Below are 25,430 nucleotides of genomic sequence, written 5' to 3'. Positions count from 1 at the left end.
TCTTATCCTCCTGCATTTTGTACCTCAGGAGGCCCTACAAAGGGAACTAGTCCTAAAACAGAAAATGGTGGTTCTCCAAGACTTGCTGTCTACCCTGATTCAGGCTTCTGACAGCTCTTGGAAGGTAAGTGATAAAATCTTTGGACAAAGTTAATGTACTTCTGTATGTACCCATCTCATTTTTCTTCACATACCGTCTAGCAAGAAAAAAGATTGTCTTACAACTGAATAGCGTACTAGAAGCTGAGTGCCCGTGGCTCATGCCTATAATCCTAGCTACTCAGGAGGCTAAATTCTGAGGATCATAGTTCAAAGCTAGCCCAGGCAGTAAAGTCCATGAGATTCTTATCTCCACTAAAGTACTGAGAAAGCCAGAAGTGGAGCTGTGGCTCATGTGGTAGAATGCTAGCCTTGAGCAAAAAAGCTCAGGGGCAGTGCCCAGGCCATGAGTTCAAGTCTCAGGACTGGCCAAAAAAAAAAGTGTGTTAGGATGAAGCAAGAGATATGAGGATGATGTGTAGACCTAAAGGTCAGATGGGTCACAGTAAGGGTACTGCTACCCACAAAGGAAGACCCAGAACCAAAAGTGGCATAAGGCCCATTTTTTAATTTCTGAAAAGGGAGCTCCTGGTCAGTGTCCATGGGATTCATGCCAATATTCATCCATTTGGTCCCCACTTCTCAGCCCAGACATGAGGCTGAGTGGGAAAGGACCTGAGATATCATCTAGTCTCACCTCATTTTTCCCATGGAGAAATCGAGTCTCAAAGAGGCCAAGTAACTTGCCCAAAGTTTCATAGCTAGTTAGTGAAAGAACTGGAACTCTGAAAGATCAGGACTCTGATTTTAATATATTCTTTCTACACATATTCATAAATCATGTTCTTCCTACAAAGCATTTGGGTTGGACTGGAAATAATGAGATTGTTTAGGCAGGACTCCTGCATTTAGAAAGTTCACAGTTTTGTAAAGGAGACAGACGCCTAAGCAATACAAAGATAAGAGAAATATATGTTTTCAGAACATAATACACCAAAATATGGAATGAATGAGTCATAAGATGATAGCCAAAGGAATGTCTATAGTTATGGAAGCATTTGCCAGGCAAATGTAGAAGCAGAAATAATAACGTAGGCAGGAAATAAAAAGCAGGCAACAGCTAGAGGTGAGATATTATCCAATAGAGTGGTTCTACATCTTTATTTTTAATCCTGTCTAGGACCTTTTGTACTATTTTCTTGATTATTGAAATTCCAACAAGCTTTTTATATTTATCATATTAGAACTTTCCTCTTAATAATTACAGAAATGTAGACATATTTATTAATTTTGAAATAACAAGAATAAGGCAGGGCACTGGCGGCTCATGCCTATAATCCTAGCTACTCAAGAGGCTAGATCTGAAAGTCACAGATTGAAGACAGCTTGAGCAGTAAAATCCATGAGATTCTTATCACCAGTTAAGAACTAAAAACACCAGAAGTGGAACTGTGGCTCAAGCACTAGTATTGAACGAAAAAGCTCAGAGACAGTGCCCAGGCCCTGAGTTCAAGCCCCAGGACCATCACAAAAACGAATTACTACTACTAGTAGTAGTCATAAATTATGATATACTAATATAAAATACTTTTTTTCCCCAGTACTGGGGATTGAACCTAGGGCTTAGCAAACTTCTTCCACTTGAGCTATACCCCATCTCTTTTCTCTTTCTTTTTTTTTTTTTGTCAATCATGGGGCTTGAACTCAGGGCCAGGGCACTGCCCCTAAGCTTTTTTGTTGTTGGTGGTGGTAGTGGTCATGGGGCTTGAATTCTAGGCCTGGGCACTGTCCCTGAGCTCTTCAGCTTAAGGCTAGTGTGCTACCACTTGAGCCACAGTGCCACTTCCGGCCTTTTCTGTTTATGTGGTACTGAGGAATCTAATCCAGGGCCTCATTCATGTTAGGCAAGCACTCTACCGCTAAGCCACCTTCCCAGCCCCTGCCCCTAAGCTTTTTTATTCAAAGCTAACACTCTACCACCTGGAATCATAGTGCCACTTCTGGTTTTCTGGTAGTTAATGGATATGAGTCTCACAGACTTCCTATCCTAGCTGGCTTTGAACCATGAACCATGATCCTCTGATCTCAGCCTTCTGAGTAACTAGGATTACAGGCATGAGCCACTGGTGCCCAGATATCTCTTGTATTTTTATTTTGCTTTTGAGATAGAGTCTCACTACCTTTGCCTAGACTAGCCTTGATCTCAAGAGCCTACCTCTGCCAAGTAGCTTGGATCACAGGTTTGTGCCACAATGCCTGGAGCTAAATTATATTTTAATGAAAAACAACTTCATTTTGAAAATGCATCAAGTGAGTAGCACTGTTTTACTTTTTTTTCAATTAATATCTAGATGAACAAAAGACTGCTAAATTCTCCGATTTGCATGTAGGTTCAATTTCTTGCAATACATTCTTTTGATGTCTGTGAAGAAATTTTGGTCACAAAGACATTTAGACCTTGCAGATCACGTAAATGGGCCTCAAGGATTCTCAAGGAATCATCAGACCCCCATAGTGAAACTGGTATGTTCAGAGTTACAAGCAGGATGATGCTACTACTGATACAATATAGTAAGACACGGCGTGAAACCTGGCAGCCCCCATAAACAACATGTCCCACCAGGAAGAGGGCTTGTGCTTAGACAGAGAAAAAGAAGACGGTAGGAAACAGAGCCAAGAAGTGTGCAGTGATATTTAGGAGACGTCTCTAACTCGGCATGTCCCCCTCACATCAGTCACTGAACCTGGCGTGAGAGGAAGTCATTCACATTGGCAGAGTGGGAGCCTGGAGCTGACAGCAGCACATACCAGGTGGTTTCCGGTGCTGAACTAAATTAAGATCATCTCACTCATTTGTCCAAGAGACATTTGATAAGTTCCAACTTGCTGCTGGACCCTGTGTTTCAAAAGTAGAGTCTTTGCTCTTAAAGAAGAAGAGAGGATGATACAATTTATGACAGTGGTAGCCAGGCCCTGGTGACTTACCCCTAGCTACTCAGAAAGCTGAGATATAAGGATCAAAGTTCAAAGCCAGACCAGGCTGGACAGTTCATGAGACTCTTATCTCCAATTAAAAACCAGGAAACCAGTAATGGCACTGTGGCTCAAAGTGGTAAAACACTAGCCTTGAGCAAAAGAGCTCAGGGACAGCACCCCGACCCTGAGTTCAAGTCCCACACTGACAAAAAAAAAAATTATGACAGCGGGGTATATAATGTGATACAGGGAAGGGAGAATATTTCTGCCTAAGGTAGGATAGAGAAAATTCCACTAGCAAGAGATCATAGCTGCTAAGTCCTAAAAGATGAGCAGCTTTTCAAACAGTACAGAAGTAGAGTGATGATGCGTAAAAGGAGAAAGGATGTTAAAAGGAACCAACTTAAGCTGGGTACCCATGGCTCATACCTGTAATCCTAGCTACTCAGAAAGCTGAGACCTGACGATCACAGTTTAAAGCCAGCCCAGGCAGAAAAGTCTTTATCTCCAATAAACCAGCAGAAAACCAGAAGTGGCACTGTGGCTCAAGTAGAGTGCTCATCTTGTGAAGAACACAGGGACAGGGACAGCGCCCAGTCCCAGAGTTCAAGCCCCACGACTGGCAAAAAAAAAAAAAAGGAAGTTTGCCTGCAAGCCTAAATAGGAAAAAGCATTGAGTATAGCAGAATGTGACTGAAATATTGTTTATCTTTAGGATTATGGGACTGGAATTTTTTTCTATTGAAAAGTGTGTTTCAAATTATTTTTATATTTTTTATCTTTTGTAATATACACCATATCAAATTTAAAATAATGTATGAAACCCCTTTTTAAAGGGAAGACACAGTTTTGCATGTGTACACACTCATGTGTGTATGTATGTATGTGACTGCAGACTTCTTGGACTCATGAGAATACATGCTGCCTCTGGTTTGAGAAACACTGCTCTCGGCAAGAAGCCAGCCCACGATAGAACTGCACCTGATTCAAATTGAAAGTCCTACACTTAGCAGCTTACAAGGTGCATAACCCTAATCTGTGAAACTAAACTGAAAGGTAATGATCAGTAGTGGGGTTTGTTGTTTTAAATTTGTTTGTTTTGGTGCTCGTCCTGGGCTTGAACCCCAGAGCATAGATGCTGTCCCTGAGCTTTTTTTTTTTTTCCCAGTTGTGGGATTTGTTGGGTTTTTTTGTATTTTTTTTTATTGTGAAAATACTATACAAGGGGTTACAATTACATGGGCAAGATAATGAGTACATTTCTTATCAAGCATTGTAGCCTCCTCCTTTGTTTCCCCTTCCCAAGTTGTGGGATTTGAACACAAGACCTGGGTACTGTCCCTGAGCCTCTTTGTGCTCAAAGCTAGTGCTCTACCACTTTGAACCATAGCACCACTCCAGCTTTTTTGAGTAGTTTATTGGAGATAAGAGTCTCCAGAGGACTTTCCTGCCCAGGTTGGCTTCAAACAGTGATCCTCAAATCTCAGTCTCCTGGGGCTGGGAAGGTGGCTCAGCGGTAGAGTGCTTGCCTTGCATGCATGAGGCCCTGGGTTCAATTCCTCAGCACTACATAAGCAGAAAAAGCCAGAAGTGGTGCTATGGCTCCAGTGGTAGATCGCTAGCCTTGAGCTGAAGAGCTGAAGGACAGTACCCAGACCCAGAGTTCAGGCCTCATGACCAGCAAAAAGAAAAAAAAACTCAGTCTCCTGAGTAGCTAGGATTACTGGTAAAAACCACAGGCACCCAGCTTCCCTGAGCTTTTTTGTACAAAACTAGCTCTCTACCACTTGACCCACAGCTCCAAGTCTGGCCTTTTGGTGATTAATTGGAGATAAAGAGTCTCTGTGATGTTCCTGCCTGGGAAGTCCTAGCTTTGAACCACAATCCTCGGTTCTCAGCCTCCTAAGTAGAAGGAATAGTGTTTAACAGGTTCTCTAACAATGAGGTGCCTGGCTCTGAATGGGGGTGGGAGCAGTAGAGACTCATAATAGCCCAGGTAAGCTGCACCCAGAAGTTGAATTATCACAAGCTTGGTGGAGATGGGGAAGACATTTTAAGATCCATTTCTGGCATAAACTCCAAGGAGAGTTTTTTACCCATTCTCCAGCCAAAGAGCAGACGGACCTCTGGTTGTGTTTTTTAATCCCTCCCTTCTTCCTATCCCTCCCAATCCTCACCCTTCTTCTTCCTTTCCACCCCTTCCTGTTTTTTAAACAAAATAGTCTCAGGCTCTTCCATTAAGACCTCCTACTTTTCAGAAGTGACAACACAACCCTATCACTCCAGGGAAGCTTCAACTTCAAGTGAAGGGACAACCTTTGTCTGTGCTCTCTAAAAATAATAATTGGATGAGTGTGGCTAGAACAAGGACTTGGACATCCAGCCTGGCTCACACTTTTTCCACTTGGCCTCTTGGATTTGAACCTCCAACTGCACATGCAGAAATGCTTCAAATGAGCTATTAGAACCCCAAGGATCAACCCTCTGTCACCTCCATTTCTAAATGGACTCTGGACCTTTTGGATACCCTTGGGCCCTGGGTGCTGTTGAGAACCCTGAACTGGTTACAGCCTTCAGAGTAGAAAGTATTCAGCCAGTTGATAAAAAGTTCAGCCAACATTGGGCAATACAAAAACAGGAACAAGACACGCTTGGGTTTTAAGATCCAAAGAGTTGAATCAAGATCTTGAGATGACAGAATGGCAGGGGATTGGCCACAAACCCTCCACGAGCTCCGCTAAGGCAGAGAGAAGCTGTGGGTTGGGGCTTGTGCGGTGAGTTGGTGGTATTTCGGAGAACAGAGAGGCAGGATGGAGAAACTAAGCAGAAGCAGGAGCTGAAGCCCTCAGACCAGCACCAGGTGTGTATGGCTTCCATTTTACTCCCTTTCCCACTGAGGGATTAACGGTGTCCTCTCAGCCCTGGGTGGCTGGGGCGTGATGCCTAGAAGGTTCGAAGCAGCCTGTAAGAGATGCCTCCTCCCACTTACTGTAACACTGGGCTCCAATTTAGAGACAACTGGGACTCAGATCAGGAAAATATATGCCCCATTTGCAACAACTTGGCTACAAATTTTACACCTGCCCTGGGGAGTTTGGGAAGGCAGAGCTGTGTACAAGATTTTGTTCAAGCCCCAAAACTTGGGTGGCCCTTTTTCTCCACCAAAGGGACTAAAGTGAATTGTCTTGTATTGCAACATGAACAGAAAAGTAATCTAGGGCTGAGCTAAAATACAAAAACAGCTAGACAAGGCAAAATATTGAACCAAAGCCATACTACAGAACAGGGAAGGGAGGAAGCTATTCAAAAAAAAAAATGATAGGAAGCTGCAGAAATCTTTCAATATTGCTTTGAGTCCTGTTTTCTTTCCAAGCTCCAACAAGATCATCCTTAAACATGGTGGGTTTGATCATATTCTTCAGAAGAGTCCAGGCAAAGGAAAATGCATGGAATTGTAAGATCTGGACCAGGGCAGGTGGGTGTGGCACCAGCTGATTTCAGGACTTGAGGATGAGCAGGCCACTTGAGGAATGCAGTGAATTTACTACTTACCCCAAGGCTCAAACAGGAGACGTCTTTGTCCACATTTTCATCAGTCCCCAATCTCTGTTGTTATTACAGATGCCAAATCCCTGGCTCTCCAGCTCCCTTTCTCTCCCATGAGACATTGGGGAAAGCATTAATAGCAGGAGGCACTTTAAAAAATTGTTTTTGGCAAAGATTTTTGCTTTTGCAAGGCCAAGCTGAGTAACACAGGAAGCTGAAAGGGGGAGGCCACCCCCACACACAACAACCCCCATGGTTAGAAGAATTAGTCAAACTAGATCAAAACAGGAGCTGTGCTGTGCGATACCACTTCCTGCCTCCCCAAAGCACAGGGACACTTATCTAAAGAGGTAGACCTAAAAACAGAGGCCCCTTCCTCTGCCCCTAGACTGTTACAGACCTCAACTGCCATGAGGGTTGAAAACATCCAGGCCTCTGACCCCGAGGATCCACAATATCCCACGTGGGAAGATAAATGGAATTTCTAGAAACCACAAGCATCCCAAAGGAGAAAGTCAGAGAAAGAATATGAAAACCAGTTACTGCTGAAGAGGCCCGTGGTTATTTCTCTGGGAAACTTACTATCATTGCAGTCAATTGAGGTCAAACCCTATCCCCAACCCCCCCACCCACCCACCCAGAAGATATACCTGAGAATAACATTCCTACCTGGCAAAGAGGGAGAAGTCTATAGGTAGGGGGGAAAGCAGGAAGTAAGTTGTTGGCTGAAATGCTGAAAATTTTAAAAACAGAAAAGTCTCATCCTGCAGGCTTTTCTCTACTCGGCCTTGAGATCAAGAAATCTTAGTAGGTTTAAAATGCTGTTAGATGCCTAGATGCACAAGGCTCCAAGTCCTATACTCAGCAACACACACTAAAGTTTAAAAAGCCATTCAACTCCAGGGCATTGGTGGCTCATATCTGTAACCCTAGTTACTCAGGAGGCTAAGATCTGAAGATCAGTGTTTAAAGCCAGCCCAGGCAGATAAATCCAAGAGAATCTTATCTCCAATGAACCATCAAAAAGCTCAAGTGGTAGAATGCTAGTCTTGAGCTCAGGTCCTAAATTTAAGCCCCACAAAAAAGAAAAGAATAGAAAAAGATTGGTTTCTCCTATGGTCTCTCCTCTTGGTTAAAAATGCCCATCTTTTCTCTGTCTCCACATGGTCCTTTCTTATTACATCCTGATCTCTTCTCTTTACAAAGACACTATCCATGCTGAATTAGTGCCTAGCCTAATGGCCTCATAATAACTTAATTACTTTTTAAAGACCCAATACCAAATATGGACATATTCTGAGGTACTGAGGGTTGCAACTTCCCACATATAAATGGATCAAGGGGGAGGGGCTCTATTTCACCACTGGGAAGAAGCAAGAGAGAATCCTATTCTTCCAAAAAAGGGGGATTTTCCCCCTCCCCCTTTCGCTTTACTGACCTTACTGGTCTATTTTTAGTTTAGTTTAGTTTTGTTTTTGGCGCCAGTATTTGGGCTTACCCTCAGGACCTCACACCCTAGCTTGGCTTTTTCCCCCTCAAAACTGGTGTTATACCAGCTCTACTTGAGCCACACTTCTACTTCTGGCTTTTTAGTGGTTAAATTGTACTCAAGAGTCTTGGATTTGTCTACTGGGACTATTATCTTGGAACCATTATCCTCAGATCTCATCCTCCTGAGTAGCTAGGATTACAGAGTGAGTCATTGGCATCTGACTTCACTGGCCTATTTGTTCTATATAATAGAGGGGGGTTCTATACAGATGAGGGGTGCAGAAGTGCCCACAGGGGAAGAAGAAAGGAGGACATCCTGGAGGTGTTCTTCCAGTGGCTCTCTTTTATGATTCCTGAGCCATTTGCTAGAGAGCCTCAAGGCAAAGGAGGACTTGGGAGGCCAGTCTGAATCATCCTTGTTATAATCCAGAGTTCCACTCAAACATTCTTTGTCACTTCTGCTCCCTCCACCTCCTGAAATAAATTAGTAACTTGAGCAGTTTTTGAGCCATGAGGAAGGCATGAGCTGGGAATACGGAGTGCATCTCTTTGAAGATTATATTACGTCACAGGCTTATTATCTCATCCTATTTGCTCTAGGGCCAGCTTAATGAAGACAAATTGAAAGGCAAACTAAGGTCCTTAGAAAACCAGCTCTACACTTGTACCCAGGTAAGCATTCTAGAGGACATTTCCAGCTCAAGAATCTAAAAGTAAAGAGTATACTTGAGCCTTAATCTTACTTTCTAGAAAAAATGCTACCAGTGGGAATTACACCTATTCTGTTTGGAAATTTCTTACTTTGGTCTCTATTGTATTAGTATCTCCATCCTCCCCTCTTGCTCCTAGTATCCTTTCCTTTGCACCCTGGAAAAGAATCCCAGTACTAAAAATGTTGTGGGCTACTAGATAACCTAGAAAATTCCTACAACTATGAATATGTGTAGCATCCAACTAACTCCATAGGTTCCAGTATTTGAACCAATGAGTTGGATGTTATAAGAAAGTCTTGAAGAAATGATTTTCATTCCTTGGGTAACAGCAACTTCTAGAAGAAAAGTTACCATATTATTCTTGTTTTTTTTCTGGGACCTTATATAGCTTCAGTCATCTCTTCATTTGACCTAATCTTAGCTTACCAAAAAAAAAGAAAGAAATCCGATTCCACACTTGAGAAGTGATAGAACCTGACAGGTGAGGAGATGCAAATAAGACATTTGGGGTACTTCACTTATTTGGAATGAAAGAGATAAGGTAGTGTTGGCCTCATCATTAAGATTGTTTGGCAAGAGAATATAATGTGACCTGCTTTGTTAGTTTCTTATGAACTTAAACATGCCAACTAGGCTTTTTTTAATGTTTAATACATTTTGTATAATATATATTATTTATTTATTTATGGTCAGTCATGGGGCTTGAACTCTGGGCCTGGGCACTGTCCCTCAGCTCTTCAGCTCAAGGCTAGCACTCTACCACTTGAGCCACAGTGCCACTTCCAATTTTCTGAGTCGTTTATTGGAAATAAGAGTTTCACAGCCTTTCCTGCCCAGGATGGCTTTGAACAGGATCCTCAGATCTCAGCCTCCTGAGTAGCTAGGATTACAGGCATGAGCCACCAGCACCGGCTAAATTGTATAATATTTATAAACACCATAACAGGAAAAACAGAAATAGAGGCTAGATATCTTTGAAAAGCCTGAGATAAGAATGCAATGTTTTTTTTTAAAAAAAAAGCATAGAGTCCAATGAGAGGAACATGTTTTTTATATAATCTACTTTCTATAAATTAGCCCTGTGGTATTAAAAATCAAGATACATGTGTTCAGATTAGAAATGGGATATTTAAATTTTTATTTATTTTTTTTGTTGGTCATGTGGCCTGAATCCTGGGCCCGGGCACTGTCCCTCAGCTCTTCAGCTCAAGGCTAGCACTCTACCACTTGAGCCACAGCACCACTTCCGGCCTTTTCTGTTTATGTAGTGGGGAGTTGAACCCAGGGCCTCAAGCATGCAAGGCAAGCACCCTACCACCTTCCCAGCCCTAGAAATGGGATATTTAAAATGTCTGTTTATCTCCCTATTATTTTCAGTACTGTCACCCTTTATGCAGTTCAAGCTATTCTAGTATCAATATGGAGCACGTTAGAAATCTCAACAGTATAATAAGCCAGAACCTTGGTGTTCCTCATGTGGTCTTCAGACCATCAGCAATGAGTGACCTTTCTAGAAATCATTAAAAAGCTAAAAGGAAGCTTACCGGTAGAGTGCTAGCCTGGTAAGTGTGAGGCCCTGAAAAATAATAGTATAATTAGAATTATGGAAAGAAGGAGATCACTTAAAAACCTTAGTTTAAAAAAAAGTAAATGTTAACCTGGACATTCTGTTAGAAATAGACACTTAGAGGCTCCACTTAGACTTACTGAATTAGAATCTGCATTTCAACAAGTGATTTGGCTGCACATTAAAATCTGAAAGTCATATAAACTCTATGGCAGAACTTACGCTGCAGAATATGAAGTATAGATAGTGTTGCAATAGTTCAGAAGATTATTTAGAACAAAAGAAAATTAAATAGGAGTTTTTATTTTGAGCTTAGTAGAAAAATAATTAGGGGGAATTAGTAGTAGTAGTAGTAGTAGTAGTAGTAAAATCTAGCTAAGATAAATTTGAACTCAGCATGAATCTGAAATTAAGCCAGCTATAGGAAATAAAACTAGAAAGACCCAACTATTTTCATAGGATTTTCTTCCCACCTGTTACCCTTCTAAAAACTCTTCTTCATAAAGTCACATTTTAGTATAAATGGTCAAAATATGCATTACCCAGTTTGGGTAGTCAGTCTTGGTAACATAGCAAGTTTAAGTATTTAGACAAGTTAAAGTGGCAGGTCTAAATTGTTAAGCTTATCTGCACTTAATACTTTCTTAGCTCTAAAGGTGGCAAATGCCAACCAAGGTCTTAAGAGACTAAAATATAATCCAGAGTGCCAGTCTATTTTCACCTGGGTATGAAGCTGGCCAGTAACCAGCATGGCTAAGTCCATCTTCCATGTATCACCTCAACCATCACTCCTAGATCTGTTATTTTGTTTTTTAACAAAAACTCCAAATAAGCCCGGGGCCCATAGCTCATGCCTGTAACCCTACCTATTCAGGAGGCTGAGATCTGAGGATCACAGTTCAAAGCCAGCCAAGGCAGAAAAGTCTGTGAGAATCTTATCTCTACTAAAACTACCAAAAAAGCTAGAAGTGGAGCTGTGGCTCAAGTGGTAGAGTGCTAGCCTTGAGCAAAAGGAGCTCAGGAACAGCGCCCAGGCCCAGAGTTTCAAGCCCCAGGACTGGCACACACAAAAAAAATCCAAATACATAATACCCAATCACATATAAATACAAAATCTCAGATGACCTCAAAGCTAAATAGAAATTGTTCCTATTGATTCCTAAATTTTCATTATCTGGATTACTGTTTACTCTGTGGCTATCTAGAATTGATAGTAATAGCTGCTTGCCTTCTCCAAAATTACAGGGCACAAAGATGAAGGGAATAAGTAGAGGAAGACTCCTGGTAAATTTTCAAATCTGTTTTTGTGTCTTTTTCCATGTTACTGAGGCTAGGAAGAATATTAAAATGCATTTGTTTTAAAACATTGAGTTTACTAAAATGTTCTCAGTTCCCTGAGGCTATAAAGATTATTTTTGTAAGCAGAAGAAACAGCATGTTCCCTGCTCTAAAGCCTCCAGATCAGTAAGGGAGAAATGCTCTGTTGTTCTCAGTAGAGCAGAACAACAGAGGCCTGCAGGTGTACTATGTGATCACTTAGAAGAACCACCTCATCCATAAGGAGTTAGAGGGATGGAGGCAGTTAAGATTTTTCAGAACTGATGAGCAAAGTGAATGAATAGCTCTAGGCCAAAAATCTACATGAGCAATGGCAGAGGCCTAAAAGCATGGCGCTTGGAGAAATCTACCAACAAGCAGTTCAGCTTGAGTGAAAGTAGGACAAAAGAATAGCCTGGGTTGTAAGCTGCCAAATCAAGGAATTTGTACCTGATCCTGAGCAAATAGGAAGTAGCCTGATCAGATTCACACAATTACAGGTAAGGAGACTATTCTATTAACCTATATATTAGTGTTCCTGGAATCTGAATTAAGGAATTATCTGAAGGGGTGAAAAGGTGACAGGTATCAACTGTTTAGGAACTTGACAAAGCTCAAAACCAACTGATTTCTGAGTTAGGAAGATAACTATTAATGATGACTCCCAGGGCTTAGGGCTTAAAAGACTGGGTAGGTTAAGATGCTTGACGTTAAAAAGAAATCACAGGAGTGGATTTAGAAAGATGAGTTGTGCAAACACAATGGATTTCAAAAACCTTTGGAAAGCCTAGAGTGCAAGACCCAGGGTGCAGTGTCAAAATCTACGACACTCACCTCTCATGGCCTAGGGGATTCTCCGGGAAAGGAGACGCCTATCAGATAATGGTATCTGCAGTGAGGGCAAGGACCAAATTCTTTTCATGTCTATATCACAGCTCTTTTGGTACACGGTCGTTCAATGCATATTTGTTGAATTGCATCACATTTTTAGAAATATTCCCCTTGGGGAATGAAAAAAGTACTACTGGAGATGGAAGACCAGAAAAACAGCTATGAGCAGAAGGCCAAGGAGTCACTGCAGAAAGTGCTAGAGGAGAAAATGAGTGTGGAGCAGCACCTGGAGAGCACACAGGTGGGGATGAAGCAGTCCTTGGGCTGAGGAGCTCAGGGGTAGCTCTGGGAAGCAAGGAACCAGCTGCACAACTCCCTGCAACTTCTCATCTAACACCTCTAGGATTTGTCATTTTAATATAGATGATGGGGTACACTGCTTTTGCAACCCTTCCTCAGTGGGGGGAGGCTTCCACTGGAACCTCCTCTCTGATCTTCCTCAGAGGTCCCTCGCCCTGGCAGAGCAGAACTGTGAAGAGTGGAGAGGCCAGTATGAAGCCCTGAAGGAGGCCTGGAAGACCCTAGGGATCCAGCACAGCGAGCTGGAGAATCAATTCCACATCCTTCAGTCCAAACTGCAGGTACCAGGGGAGGCGGGCTAGGGAGAGAAAAACTGCAGAAAGCTCTGAGATTTCAGTTCCTTACTCAACTACCCACTTTGTATCAGGCTCACTATTTTAACTCTGAAACATAAATTTGAGTTTAGTAAAGATGCCTGACCTACTCACGCAAATGATTTTCACTGAAATGACACTACCTCAATGCAAAACGCAGCCCAATCCTCTGTATTTCTCATCAACTTACTAATGTCATACCCTAATTTACTATATGAACACCCTCAGTAGTTAATGTATTTAATATTATTTAATATTTCAGAATTGCACAGAACTAGTTGTACACAGGAAATGTCACTAATTTGCTAGTGGGGTACTAACACAGCTTGCCAAAGTATTTTTAAGAGATCACAGTGGACTCTTGGTATGAGTAATACTAGGTTCCAAGATTTCCAATCTGTTAGCTTGGTAACTTCCTAATCCTTGGTTTTCTCATCTTTAAAATAAAGGCAATTGTACTTATACCATGAGATTGGTGCATGGATGAAATAGAGTAATTCATGCAAAAGACTTGACATAATGCCTGGCACATATAAGCCTTCAGTATATATTAGGCATTGCTTTGTGGAGATTTCACTTACATGATTTGGAACTTTTGAGAGTCTACCCTCAAAGTTGATCTTTACAATTTTCCTGAATCAGGAATAGCATAAAGAGAGGTGTGTGAAGAGTTCTCAAAGGAGAACCTCACTGGCCACTAAGCATGGCATGAACATCTCAACCATTGTCCTCTTCTTCCCACCATCCTGTAAGGCAATTCTTAGGCAGGTGTTTGGGGACATGGCCCTATTCCCCCATCCCCAACTGACAATGATACAAAAAAGTAAAGAGAAAGTGAAAACATCTAGAAGTTATACTTGGGATGTCTTTTTTTTGTGTGTGTGAAAATACCATACAGAGGGGTTACAATTACATGAGCAAGGTAAACTTGATGTCTTAATCTGGAAATTTATCAAGGTGTCCAGACATGTCCCTTGTGAATGAATATTAAAAACTGAATGTAGTGTTATAAATGTTGGAGGGTAGCAAAAAGAAGGGGGAAAAATCTCATGCTTTCATTTCCCTAACCTTCTTTCTCTAAAATACAACCATTTTCTGTAACTTTCCTGTTCCATGGACCTGCTGCCTACCTCTATGTTGCACTAACCTGCTGCTGTGCTGCCCCTCCTCCTTCCAGGGAGCTGACAGCAGAGATGCACAGCTGAACCAGACCCTGCGACTTCTGGAGATTGAGCACCAGGAACTACAGGCCAAGATCGAATGCCTACAAGGGGACAGAGACTTATGCAACTACAATACCCAGGACCTGCAAGGTACCCTCCTCTTCAAAGGCCTCAGGAGCAGAAGGAACCATAGCAAGTGAGCTCAGAGAAAGAGGCTGAGTAGAAAGAAAAATAAAAGCTTCAGCTTTCATTTGTTTGCTTGGCCTTATGATTTCATTTTTCCTTGAGGGAAAGGCAAAGCTATTTTAATCAGCCAAGACAAAAATTAATTTTGCTGCACCAGAGGATCTTGTATGAGCTCTCTTCTCTAGCCCATCCCTCTGGCTAAACCACAGCTGCTCCCATATTAGTCATGTGTCAAGGCCACATTCCTAATTTGAAAAGGAAAGGTCAGTGGAGACACTTGGCAGAATGAATGCCTGTGTCAGCTGAGAAAAAGGACCAGAAAATAAATACAACCCTTAGTTCAAACCCTGTGGTGGTGCAGACCCCTAGCTGATGATAAGGTACTAGGTTACCATCTCCCTCTTCAGAAATGGGACAAGCAAATTTCACTTGACTATATCGAAGACCCCAGACCAGACAGCACCTATGACTGATTTCCACCCTCAGATGTGGAGTTCATTAAGATGGCTTCTAGTTTGGTTTGCATGGTTTCTTTTTCAGATCAACTGAAGAGATCAGAGGAAGAAAAACATGCCCTGATGACCAAAGTACAACAATTGCAGTGTAAGTTTCATTTCCAGAACCTCAAACTGGCACAAGTGGCTTTTGATGTTTATGGGGTTCCAGGCCCTCAAAGGGCATTCAGAAGAGGGAATAGAGACCTAATCTCTGGCATATACCCTGGCTTCTGTGCATTTTTAGACTCATTTCTTTAAAGTGGGGTCATTTTCATAGCTTTTCACAAGTTATATCTTAGCCTGTTTTGTTTCCTTTCTATTTTTAACCTTACATGCTAATAACACCACTTGCATTTCTATCTGAACTGCACATTTTAAAAAATATTAGCAAGATGGGCACCAGTGGCTCTCACTTGTAATCATAACTACTCAGGAGGCTGAGGCTGAGGTCTGAGGATTGAAGACCAAAGCCAGGCTGGGCAGAAAAGTCCCCATGAGACTCTTCTTTCCAATTAACCACTCAAAAACAAGAAGTGATACTGTGACTCAAGTGGTAGAGCACCAGTCTTGAGCACAAAGAGGCTCAGGGACAGTACCCAGGCCCTGAGTTCAAGCCCCACAACCAACAACAACTATATCTATCTATCTATCTATCTATCTATCTATCTATCTATCTATCTATCTATCTACCTATCTATCTATCTATCTATCTATCTATATATACATATATGTGTGGAATATAGATATATATCTATATACGCAATATGTATATAGATATATATATTGAAGGATAGCAAAAAGAAGAAAAAAGTCCCATTATTCCATTTCTCTATCATTCTCTAAAACTCAATCATTTTCTGTATATATCATGATATATATGTATCTATGTATATATATATATATATATATATATATATATATATATATATATATATGGTTGTTGGTGGTGATGGTAGTGGTTGTGGGGCTTGAACTCAGGGCCCTAGGCACTAAGCCTCTTTGTGTTCAAGGCTAGTGCTATACTACTTGAGCCATTAGGGCTGGGTGTTGGCAACTCCTATCTATAATTCTAGCTACTCAAAAGGCTGAGATCTGAGGATCATGGTTTAAAAGTTAGCCCAAGCAGAAAAGTCTATGCGATCCTTATCTCCAATTAACCACCAAAAAGCTAGAAGCATGTCTCTGGTTCAAGTGGTAGAGCACTAGTCTAGAGCAAAAAAAGCTCAGAGACAGTACTCAGGCTCTGAGATCAAGCTTCAGGCCCAGCAAAGAAAAAAAATAATTTTTAAGCCATCTATACTGAAGATGTACTGGTCCTTTCATAGCTAGATATCATAGTATATACCTTTACTCCCAGATACCAGGAGGCTGAGGCAGGAGAATCTCAAGTCCAAATCAAGGTGTCAGGAAGGTTGGTTCCCTCTGAAAGCTTTGAGGGAAGGACGTATTCCAGGCCTCTGACAGATGACGATCTTCTCCCTATGTCTCTTTACATCATCTTTCCCAGAGTATATGTATTCAAATTTCCCCTTCCTATAAGGACCCCCCATTATCTGGATTTGAGCCCACTCTCATGACTTGATTTAATGAAGGCATACTCTTATTTCCTAGGAAGATCACATTCTCTGAGGTGTTAGGGGTTAAGACTTCAACATAGTAAAAATAAGAGACAAAACTCAATTGTTAACAGGTGGGAACATCTTTAAAAATAACAGTTCTATGCAAAGATCTAACACGAGACTCTTGGAAATAAATCTGTTCACACAGACAAATTCCTGTGTTTTCCAACAGGTCTGCTTCAGAATCAATCCTTACATCCTCAAGAACAGGAGAAACTAGTAAAGAAAGGTCAGCAAATTTACTATCATGAATTCTAAGATAATAGCTCTTTCCTTGGCCTGCCCAGAGGCAGGGGGATTGACTACCTAGGATCTAGGAGTCCCATCCAGTTCTGGAGTCTTGTTATGACAGGGATGTAGAGGACTCTTAAGGAAGGATCTGATCATTGGCCCTGAGAACACTTTAACTAGTTACCCTTCCGTTCTGAGATACATAAACTGTGAAAAAGTACTTTCTACTTTCTCTGAAAAAAAAAACTATGTTTATGTTAAGCAATTCAATAAATTAATTTTGAACTCAGGGTTTCATGTCAATTTTTACACACTCAACTGTAAAAATCACAATCAATTTCCCAGCCCTAAACTGTAAGGTATTCAAGTGTCATCTTAGTTTAACTCTGTTAAGTCTGTTGCCCACACTTTCTGAAAAGAATTCTACACCCGTTTGGAAGGGGCTCCTCACTTACCATAACACGTTTTCTCCTCACCATCACTGGGGATAAGTTACTATGCCCACATAGGATGGATAATAAAATGAAAATTTCTGGTCATATGTGTGGGGTTAAAACAATAAGGATAAAGCAAACAATAATCCATAACTTCTGACACCTTGTCTAGTGTTCTTTTTGCAGAGACTAAAACTATCTTTAAGCATGTCAAATCAATTCTAAGATTTGAATGCCATCTTCATTCAGAAATTTGAAATAAGGGTACAAGGAAAACTGAGTATTATAGACACATGTAGCAAATTTACTTGACAAACTAGAGACTGTATGGCGTACAACCAAAGAAAATCAGTAAGTATTCACCAATATCAGCAACACCGGATATAAGAAGAAAAATAAGATGTCAGCCTTGCCCTTGAGAAGATCTAATTCCCGTTATCTGTTTAAGTGAGCAGGGAAGGTCCCACAGGGGTTTTTCAAGTCAGGGAATTTTTTTCTGCTCAGTTTAGCCAAGGACAGGCCCTCCCAAATTCCTCCCTATCCTGACTTCTGGAAATTTGCACTCGGTAATGAGGCCCTTCCATACAGGTGTGGGCCTTACTATCACTGAGAATCTGGCTGCTTTTTTAGATCAGGCTTTACCAGAGTGGAATTCAAAGCCCTCATACAACGAAGTGAAGCCTGAGGGCACAGGGAAGGAGAAAGACTGTGATCTTAGAGACCAGCTGCAAAAGAAGAATTTGCAGCTCCAGGCCCAGGAAAAGGAGGTAAGACCCTGTTCTAGGACTGTGAGTAGTCTGGGAAAACTGATGGGAGCCAGCCAGAGGGCAGGGACTTCAAAGTTTAAATTGTGATTCAATGACCAAAGGTACATTTATTTTCCCTAAAAAATGTCTTTGGCTTTGGATTAACTTGTCAATTTTTCTCACTTCCATATTTACATCAACCCCTATTCAAGGTCTTATTAAGTAGTTTCCTTAGAAAGTCAACTTAAACTCAAGCACAGCTGATAAACACATTAACTTCTCAAACTCTGTCCCAATTTGGGTAAGCTTTATATAATGTCCTAAGCTTTATATAGTCTTTTAAATAGCAAAATAGTCTTTTAAATAGCAAAAACTTTCCTATGTACATACTCACAAACATCGCATACATATTCCTGGAAGTACTAATAAGCAACTAGGTCTAAGGAAAGAAATTTGTACTAAAATCACTTCTAGGTCTTCCATGCTATAAGAAACTTCATTTTTTGAGGGGAGGGGGGTGGAGGGTAAACCCACAAAACACTTGCACAGAAAGAATCTATATACAGGTATAAAATGTAATATATGTAATATAATCAGTCAACTGAACACATTCCATACCAAAAATAGGTGAGATAGCAGAAAGACAGCCTGAAATCCCTGATAAGCTGAGAAGTATTGGTTCATTCAGAAGTGAAAGGAGTACCTTACTCAGGGCAGTCTCTCCTTCCTGGGTCTTTCGGAAACTGAACTGATGGTAATGACCTTGTTGATATTCTCCCTAGTGCAGAGAACTGCATTCAGAGTTAGACAACCTCAGTGATGAGTACATCTCCTGCCTGCGTAAGCTGCAGCACTGTCGAGAAGAGCTGAACCACAGCCAGCAGCAGCCTCCCAGAGTAAGAAGGTCCATCCTGCACGGCCCTAGACAATGGTGAAATAGGACCTTCTTTTAGCCAAATCTTAAAAGTTATCAGCCCACAAGAACATCTGGTAATCCTGGCCTACTCCACTTGGGTTTATACTATGCCAACTGGATAGCAAGCAGGAAAGAAACACTGGCTCATTCGCCCAAGCCCAATTTTCATGAAAGGATAAACTTATTACAAGGCCAACATCCCTAAAATGTGATGAATCCAAAACTTTTTATGCACTGACATGATGCTTAAAAAGTTTCAGACTGGGAGAGGGACACGCATGGTTCAAGTAGTAAAACACTGTGTTGGCGTGTCCTTGCCAATCCCAGCGGCCCTAGGTCCAAACCCTGATTCTGAAAATAAGTGAAGAAATGAGTTCATGAACAAAGGAACAAAATTTTGGATGTTGAAGCATATGGGATTTGGGAGTTTTTATTAGGTATGCCCAACTGGTAAAGCCTAAAGGTTACAAAATGTGGGAAAAAATCCTAAATCTGAAGTATTCTTTGCTCCAGCAATTCTATTAAGGGATATTGAATGTATAGTAACTCAAGTAAAAAAAAAGGTATTCTTTTAGGCTTCAATGAAGGCAAGGACAGAGGGTGAAGAGCAAAAATACTGAGGCACATGAGCAGAGAATACAATTTTGCTGAGTTATCTTCACTCTTGATTATTCATATTAGTATTCAAGTGTCTAGCCCCTATATATAAATCCATGTGACATGGATCACTAATGAAGTGATTTTTTTTTTAATCAAAGAGGAAGTGGCACAGGCACTGAAGTAAAAAGCTTTTTTCCTCCACCAATCCAAGGGTTTGTTGTTGTTGTTGTTTTAAACTGGGCTACAACAGGGTTACTTTTGCACTATTTTCTCCAACTAACTTATAGCTGCCTTCTCCTGTCTTCTCCCTCCAGAGGCAATGTGACCGATGGCTCCCAGTGTTGATAGTGCTGATTGCTACAGTGCTAGCAGTATTCCTGGCCAACAAAAACAATCTGATGATCTGAATAGCTTGCAACTACTGCTTGGGGTAAAAATCTGAAGGAAGAAACTCAGAAGGGTAACTTCACAGCTTGGGTTTTCCCTCCAAATGAAGTGGTATTTCTGGCTTTTAAAAAATTTGTGCTAGTCCTGAGACTTGAACTCAGGACTTAGGCACTTTGTCTATGAGCTTTTTTGCTCAGAGCTAATGCTCTACCTCTTGAGCCACAGCTCCACTTCTGGCTTTTTGGTGGTTAATTGGAGATAAGAATCTTATAGATTTGCCTGCCCAGGCTGACTCTGAACTACAATCCTCAGTTCTCAGCATCCCGAGTAGCTAGCCTTACAGGAGACACTCAGCTATTTTTTTAATCTACTATAAATAAATGTCACCTTACCAAATTGTCTTGGAACTTTTGGTTTATTCCTGAACAATGTATTACAAAGATGACAGGTATCCAGGTCTACTCTCCTTAATTCAATTCAGTTGGAAATACATAAATAGACAGAAACACCCATAATCCTTCTCTATTCCAAGACACTATCCACATATGACAGGCTACTATACAAGAGTAGGTCATCCACAACCCTTCCTTCCCCATGAGTTCTTTCTTTCTACCTCTTATCCAATGAAAAGTAAATAGACACTGCTAAGACACCCTAGTAATCACAAACATGTACTACCAATACTACCATCACGTACTACCAATACTACCATCACCACCACCACCCATTCCTGTACGAGACCAATTCATCCTAGCATTCTTCTGTTCTCAAAACACTTAAAACTAGCACTTTTTAGGATTCCTGTCTGATACTGACAAGTCAGAAGTGATTGTTTACTAAATACCTTCTACATAGGAGGAGAATTAAAGTCACAGGGCCACAGCTGGCAGTGTGATTATCTCAGAAGAGATTCTAAGATCGGCAAAGTCATTCTGGGTCCTAAATCGGGTTCTGAGATCCTTCTCCCAGGCATTTAGTATCTCCCTCAAGGCTGGGAACAAGCACTCTGGGACACTAAAGGAATAGAGCAGGATTGAGGGTTGACCTTGAAGCCATGACATCCGGGCAGTGAATACACGTAATGGGGTCAGGGCTAAACAGTTGTCATCAACAGGGTTCACATGAAAAGTGTAAGAGACAGGGTAGCCCAAAAGGATGCCAAATACAGTACAGAGATTCCACTGTGAGGAATGAAGCCTGCTGTGGGAGGCTCCTAAGGATGGGGTTCTCTGCAGCCTCTGCAGATGTGAGATGATCTCAGTCACAAGAGCCTTCACATTCTGAAGCTGGTCCAAGGAACAGATAGAAGGGTGAGGCTGAGAACTGGAAACATCCACAAAGGCTATGGTTCCACGGAGCACCTGTTCCAAATGCTGATATGCTTGCTTAGGATCAACAATTAGGCTGTTCTCTCCAATGTCAAGAATGTGAAGTCCTGAGGTCGGGAAGCCCAGTTCTTGCAGCTTCTCCAAATAGCTCTGAAGCACCAATACTCCTGCAGAGTTGTAATCATACAGTACAGCTGGCTTCAACCCCTGGACCACAGCCAGTACCTCTCCAGCAAGGTGGAGGCAGGTAGCTCGAGGTAGACCCTTTCTCTTTCCCATGCCTAAGGTCTGCTGAGCAGCTGCCACCAGCAGCTGAGGGCTCAGTGGTGACATAGTGTTTGGAAGCAACATCCAGGATAGCCTCCTTAGCTACAGAGTTTTTTTCCCCGGGTCCAGACCCTTGAGGAAGAGCCTAGAAACAAAGTGGTAACAGGGAAAATTACTAACATACCATCAGCTTTTTTTTTTTTTTTTGCAATTATTTTCTTCTTCCCTCTGATTTAGAAGGTTCATCTAGATTAATGAAGGTGGGGTTACAAATGCTACCTGGTTTTTCTGGCTGATTTAGTCTTAATCCCAAATTCACCTTTCTAGCCCAATAACCAGATTTCTGTTCTCTGGCTTCTATTTTGTCTGTAGCAAAAGATGTTCTCTGACTAAACTTTCAGAAGTTTAGACAGAGGCAGCCCAGCCTCTGGAGTTCTAGGGCTCGGCTCTAGGTTCCAACTGTATTCTTTCCCTTGCCAGCTTCCCATTCTGCTCCCGCCAATCGCTCTAGCGGGAGCCTCATTAAACCCTCACTGGCATGGAACCAACAGTCATCTCTCCCTGAGACTGAGTGAGTGACAACGGCCAGAACCGCAGGAGGATTTTATTTTAACCTCTGCCAACTCCGCTTTCCCGTGCGGGGAAAGACCTTGCAGGCCGCTGGGAAGAAGAGCTCCCTTCCAACACACATACCGCACGTCTGATTACAGACTTGTTAAGGAGGCCAAGGTCTCCCTCACAAACGTTCGGCCTGTACTTCCGCTGCAGGGTCACGGGCTCAGTAACTCCTTCCGGTGTCCCGCCTGCGGCCCGCAAAGGCAGCCAGTGCCCCGCGCCCCACCACCACACTGGCAATCCAGCCGGTACGAGGTCCCAAGCAGCCAGCTGGGTTCCGAGACAACCATCTCAGCTCCTCGTTGGTTCAGGAAGCCTGAGGCAAATGAACACCCAACCCAACTCGCTTCCGCCGGCCGGCCCTCTCCCATGACGTCATCGCGCCCGCACTTCCGCCCTAGAACTGGCAAGACCGCCTCACGGCGGGCCGGAAGTGCGCACCCTCTGCGTCCCGCCTCTTCCTGTGGCACAGACCTCGGTCCCGACGGTCTGCCCAGGGGAAGGACGGAGCGGAAGCGGAGGAAGAGCCCAGACGGAAACTAGTTGCCACCTGCCGCCCTGAGTCCGGTGGCCACTTGACTCGGGGAGGCTGGAAACATTTAATAAGGACATTTTTAAGCTGGAGGGCCGGTGGCTCACGCCTGTAATCCAACATACCCAGGAGGCCGAGATCTGAGGCTCTTGGTTCAAAACCAGCCTGGCGGGATAGATCCGAAAGACTCGCATCGCCCATAACCAGCGAAAAGCCAGAACGGGAAGTGAAGCTATGAAGCATTCCACGGGGAGAACCGAGAAAGAATGCAAGGCCCGGAGGGACTGGAATGCTTTGGCTTCTATCTGGGGAAATGGTCTTTTCCTTCAAGACAGCTGACAGGTTGCAGGAAATCCTCACCTGTGGGTGGTGCTGTAAAGTTTGCTTTAAACAAATAAACACTTTCATGTGCTTACATCCTTAAGGTTGAGTTCCAGGCGGGACAATGTCCAGGCAAGTTGGGAAGGTGTTAACATATGCTGGGTATACTTCTAGGCTCTGGAAGTATATTATTGTACAAAACCGTCAGTAATCCTACCTTCAAGGTTAGGGAGTCATTTGCAGATTTCCAATGATAAATGATTGTCAGGGTTTTAGACTAGATCATTACAAAGGAAACGTTTTATTTGACTTAAAGAGTTTAACATATTTTTATCTACCAGAACTTTGAACCCATACTATGAAGAGAAAGAGTTTGAGAAAATCGAGTTGGTGGGGAAATGGCCCACTAAAGAGAAAAGTGGGTACTTAATTTTAGAATGTTTCCTTCCCTTGGTTGTTTTGCTTCCCCTTGGAAATTAACAAATCCTCAATAGGGACGACTTACTTTGTTCATTTATTACAGCAACAAATATTCGGAAGTATGTGGTTATAAAACACTATTGTAAGGACAAGGCACCAAATTCTAAAACAACTGTTACCTTCAGCAAGTTTGTAATCCAGCAAGATACAGATGCTAATATAGTTACAAAAAAACATGATAGTTCTGACAGAGAAAGTTTGGGGTGCTATGGGAACATATATCAGGGAATTAATTATATGAAGAAGGGACCCCACCCAGATACAACATTGTCTCCCACTTTACCTATACTGGTTTCTTTTTAACTTTGAATTAATCTAGCATGATGGGTTGCGCAGTGAAGAAAAGCCAGTGCTAGTGATAATCGAACTCTCCAGTCTTAAGGGAGTAGAAGACACCTAGTGAGTGGGTGGTATAGCCACCCAAAGAAGACAGAAGACTTAGTGCCCAAGAATGGAGGATTTGTGATTATCAAAACCAAAGAAAGTGCTAGAGGTCATCAGGAAATTCTCGCATGTACTTTGATAGCATTCTGAAAAAGATTTAAAATAAGAGTAGTGGGCTACCTAGTTAAAAGCACATAAAACCAGGCAGGGTCCAGTACACTTACAGTCCTAGCTACTCAGGAGGCTGAGAGCTGAGGATCCCAGTTCCAAGCCAGCCCAAGCAGGAAAGTCCATGAGACTTACCTATAGTTAACCACCAAAAAGCTACAGGTAGAGTTGTAGCTCAACTGACAAGAGAGCTAGTAAAAAAAAAAAAAAAAAAAAGTTCAAGGACAACGCCCAGGCCCTGAGTTTAAGCCCCAGGACTGGCACAAAAAAAAAAAAAAAAAAAAAAAAAAGTGGCTCAGTGGTAGAGCGCTTGCCTTGCATGCATGAGGCCCTGGGTTCAATTCCTCAGCACCACATAAGCAAAAAGAAAAAAGCCAGAAGTGGTGCTGTGGCTCAAGTGGTAGAGCTCTAGGCTTGAGTTGAAGAGCTGAGGGACAGCACCCAGGCCCAGAGTTCAGGCCCCACGACTGGACCCAAAAAAAAAAAAAAAAAAAATTCATCTGGCACATTTGTAAATTTTAAATTCCAATACTAAAAGCCTGATCCTTCTTAGCACTTTAGAACACTTTTCAACATACTTTACCATTGCTTGTAATATCTAACTGCCCTTGCCCACTTAGATGGACAGCCCTGTTATTTCACAGAAGGAATGGAATCAGCCATAAACAACAGTTGTCCTCTCTCACTTTCACGGCATGCACAGCTGGAAAAACCAAATATCAAGAGCCAATTCCTCTCTTCATTAAAAAAAAAAAAAAAAAACAAATGAAAACTGAAATTTCTCTGCCTTGTATGATAATTCTTGGTCTCTAAAATCCCAATTTTTCTTAAGGCCAAACACTTGACTTGAACCCAAAGTTGAAGAACAGGTTCTAGGAGCTGGGAAGGTGGTTCAGTGGTAGAGCGCTTGCCTTGCATGCAGGAGGCCCTGGGTTTGATTCCTCAGCACCACATAAGCAAAAAGAAAAAAGCCAGAAGTGGCGCTGTGGCTCAAGTGGTAGAGCGCTAGCCTTGAGCTGAAGAGCTGAGGGACAGGGCCTAGGCCCAGAGTTCAGGCCCCACGACCAGACCCCAAAAAAAAAAAGAGCAGGTTCGACTAGATCTCATAAAGACCCTTAAATCAAAGTTTAAAATAAGTCTCACTGTCCCCTTTGACTAAGCTGATCTTTTAGGTTTTTAAGTAAACCTAGCTCAACTGGCAATTATTTGAAAAGCAGGAGTTGGTTTCTGTAAAATATGGTTTTCCTTATTATGACTTGTCACAAACACACATCTGTGTTCAAGAGAATTGGGGCTGCAGCCAGAGGTTTAATTTTCCACTTAGGTCTGGGAGCTTAAATTATGTATAATTTCATTTTAAAGAGAAAGAGAAAGACCAAGGGCGGAGCACTCATAACTAGAT

General features: G+C 42.1%; 2 protein-coding genes across 5 annotated transcripts in view; one reads left to right on the top strand and one right to left on the bottom strand.

Annotated features, from left to right (window-relative positions):
- Positions 1 to 20,127, top strand: part of Traf3ip3 (TRAF3 interacting protein 3) — a 28,606-nt gene extending 8,479 nt beyond the window's left edge. For all 3 annotated transcript variants that reach the window (XM_042682061.1, XM_042682062.1, XM_042682060.1), the window contains 11 exons: positions 29 to 124; positions 8,653 to 8,724; positions 11,578 to 11,616; positions 12,641 to 12,781; positions 12,984 to 13,121; positions 14,332 to 14,467; positions 15,044 to 15,106; positions 16,792 to 16,848; positions 17,915 to 18,051; positions 18,813 to 18,926; positions 19,861 to 20,127. In XM_042682061.1, the coding sequence (XP_042537995.1) occupies positions 29 to 124; positions 8,653 to 8,724; positions 11,578 to 11,616; positions 12,641 to 12,781; positions 12,984 to 13,121; positions 14,332 to 14,467; positions 15,044 to 15,106; positions 16,792 to 16,848; positions 17,915 to 18,051; positions 18,813 to 18,926; positions 19,861 to 19,953 (1,086 nt within the window). In that variant the 3' untranslated portion in view covers positions 19,954 to 20,127. The remainder of the gene's footprint in view (positions 1 to 28; positions 125 to 8,652; positions 8,725 to 11,577; positions 11,617 to 12,640; positions 12,782 to 12,983; positions 13,122 to 14,331; positions 14,468 to 15,043; positions 15,107 to 16,791; positions 16,849 to 17,914; positions 18,052 to 18,812; positions 18,927 to 19,860) is intronic.
- A 51-nt stretch (positions 20,128 to 20,178) lies between these two features.
- On the bottom strand, positions 20,179 to 22,310 carry CUNH1orf74 (chromosome unknown C1orf74 homolog). Of its 2 annotated transcripts, none has more exons than XM_042682066.1 (2): positions 22,222 to 22,310; positions 20,179 to 21,673 (listed from the first exon to the last, which is right to left on the bottom strand). In XM_042682066.1, exon 2 carries the CDS (start codon positions 21,610 to 21,612, stop codon positions 20,803 to 20,805), a length of 810 nt encoding a protein of 269 aa, XP_042538000.1. In that variant the 5' UTR covers positions 21,613 to 21,673; positions 22,222 to 22,310; the 3' UTR covers positions 20,179 to 20,802. The 2 variants fall into 2 exon arrangements, with proteins under 2 accessions (XP_042538000.1, XP_042537999.1); XM_042682065.1 differs by having other exon boundaries at positions 21,808 to 22,228.
- Between the last annotated feature and the right edge of the window lie 3,120 nt (positions 22,311 to 25,430).

This window comes from Dipodomys spectabilis, unplaced genomic scaffold (assembly GCF_019054845.1).
Source record: "Dipodomys spectabilis isolate Male_0828 unplaced genomic scaffold, ASM1905484v1 ptg000069l, whole genome shotgun sequence".
Lineage (NCBI taxonomy): Eukaryota > Metazoa > Chordata > Mammalia > Rodentia > Heteromyidae > Dipodomys > Dipodomys spectabilis.
This window is presented reverse-complemented; position numbering and strand designations above follow the sequence as displayed.

Excerpts from the sequence above, each read along its gene's own strand:
- CUNH1orf74 (XM_042682066.1), bottom strand. The coding sequence starts at position 21,612 with ATGTTGCTTCCAAACACTATGTCACCACTGAGCCCTCAGCTGCTGGTG.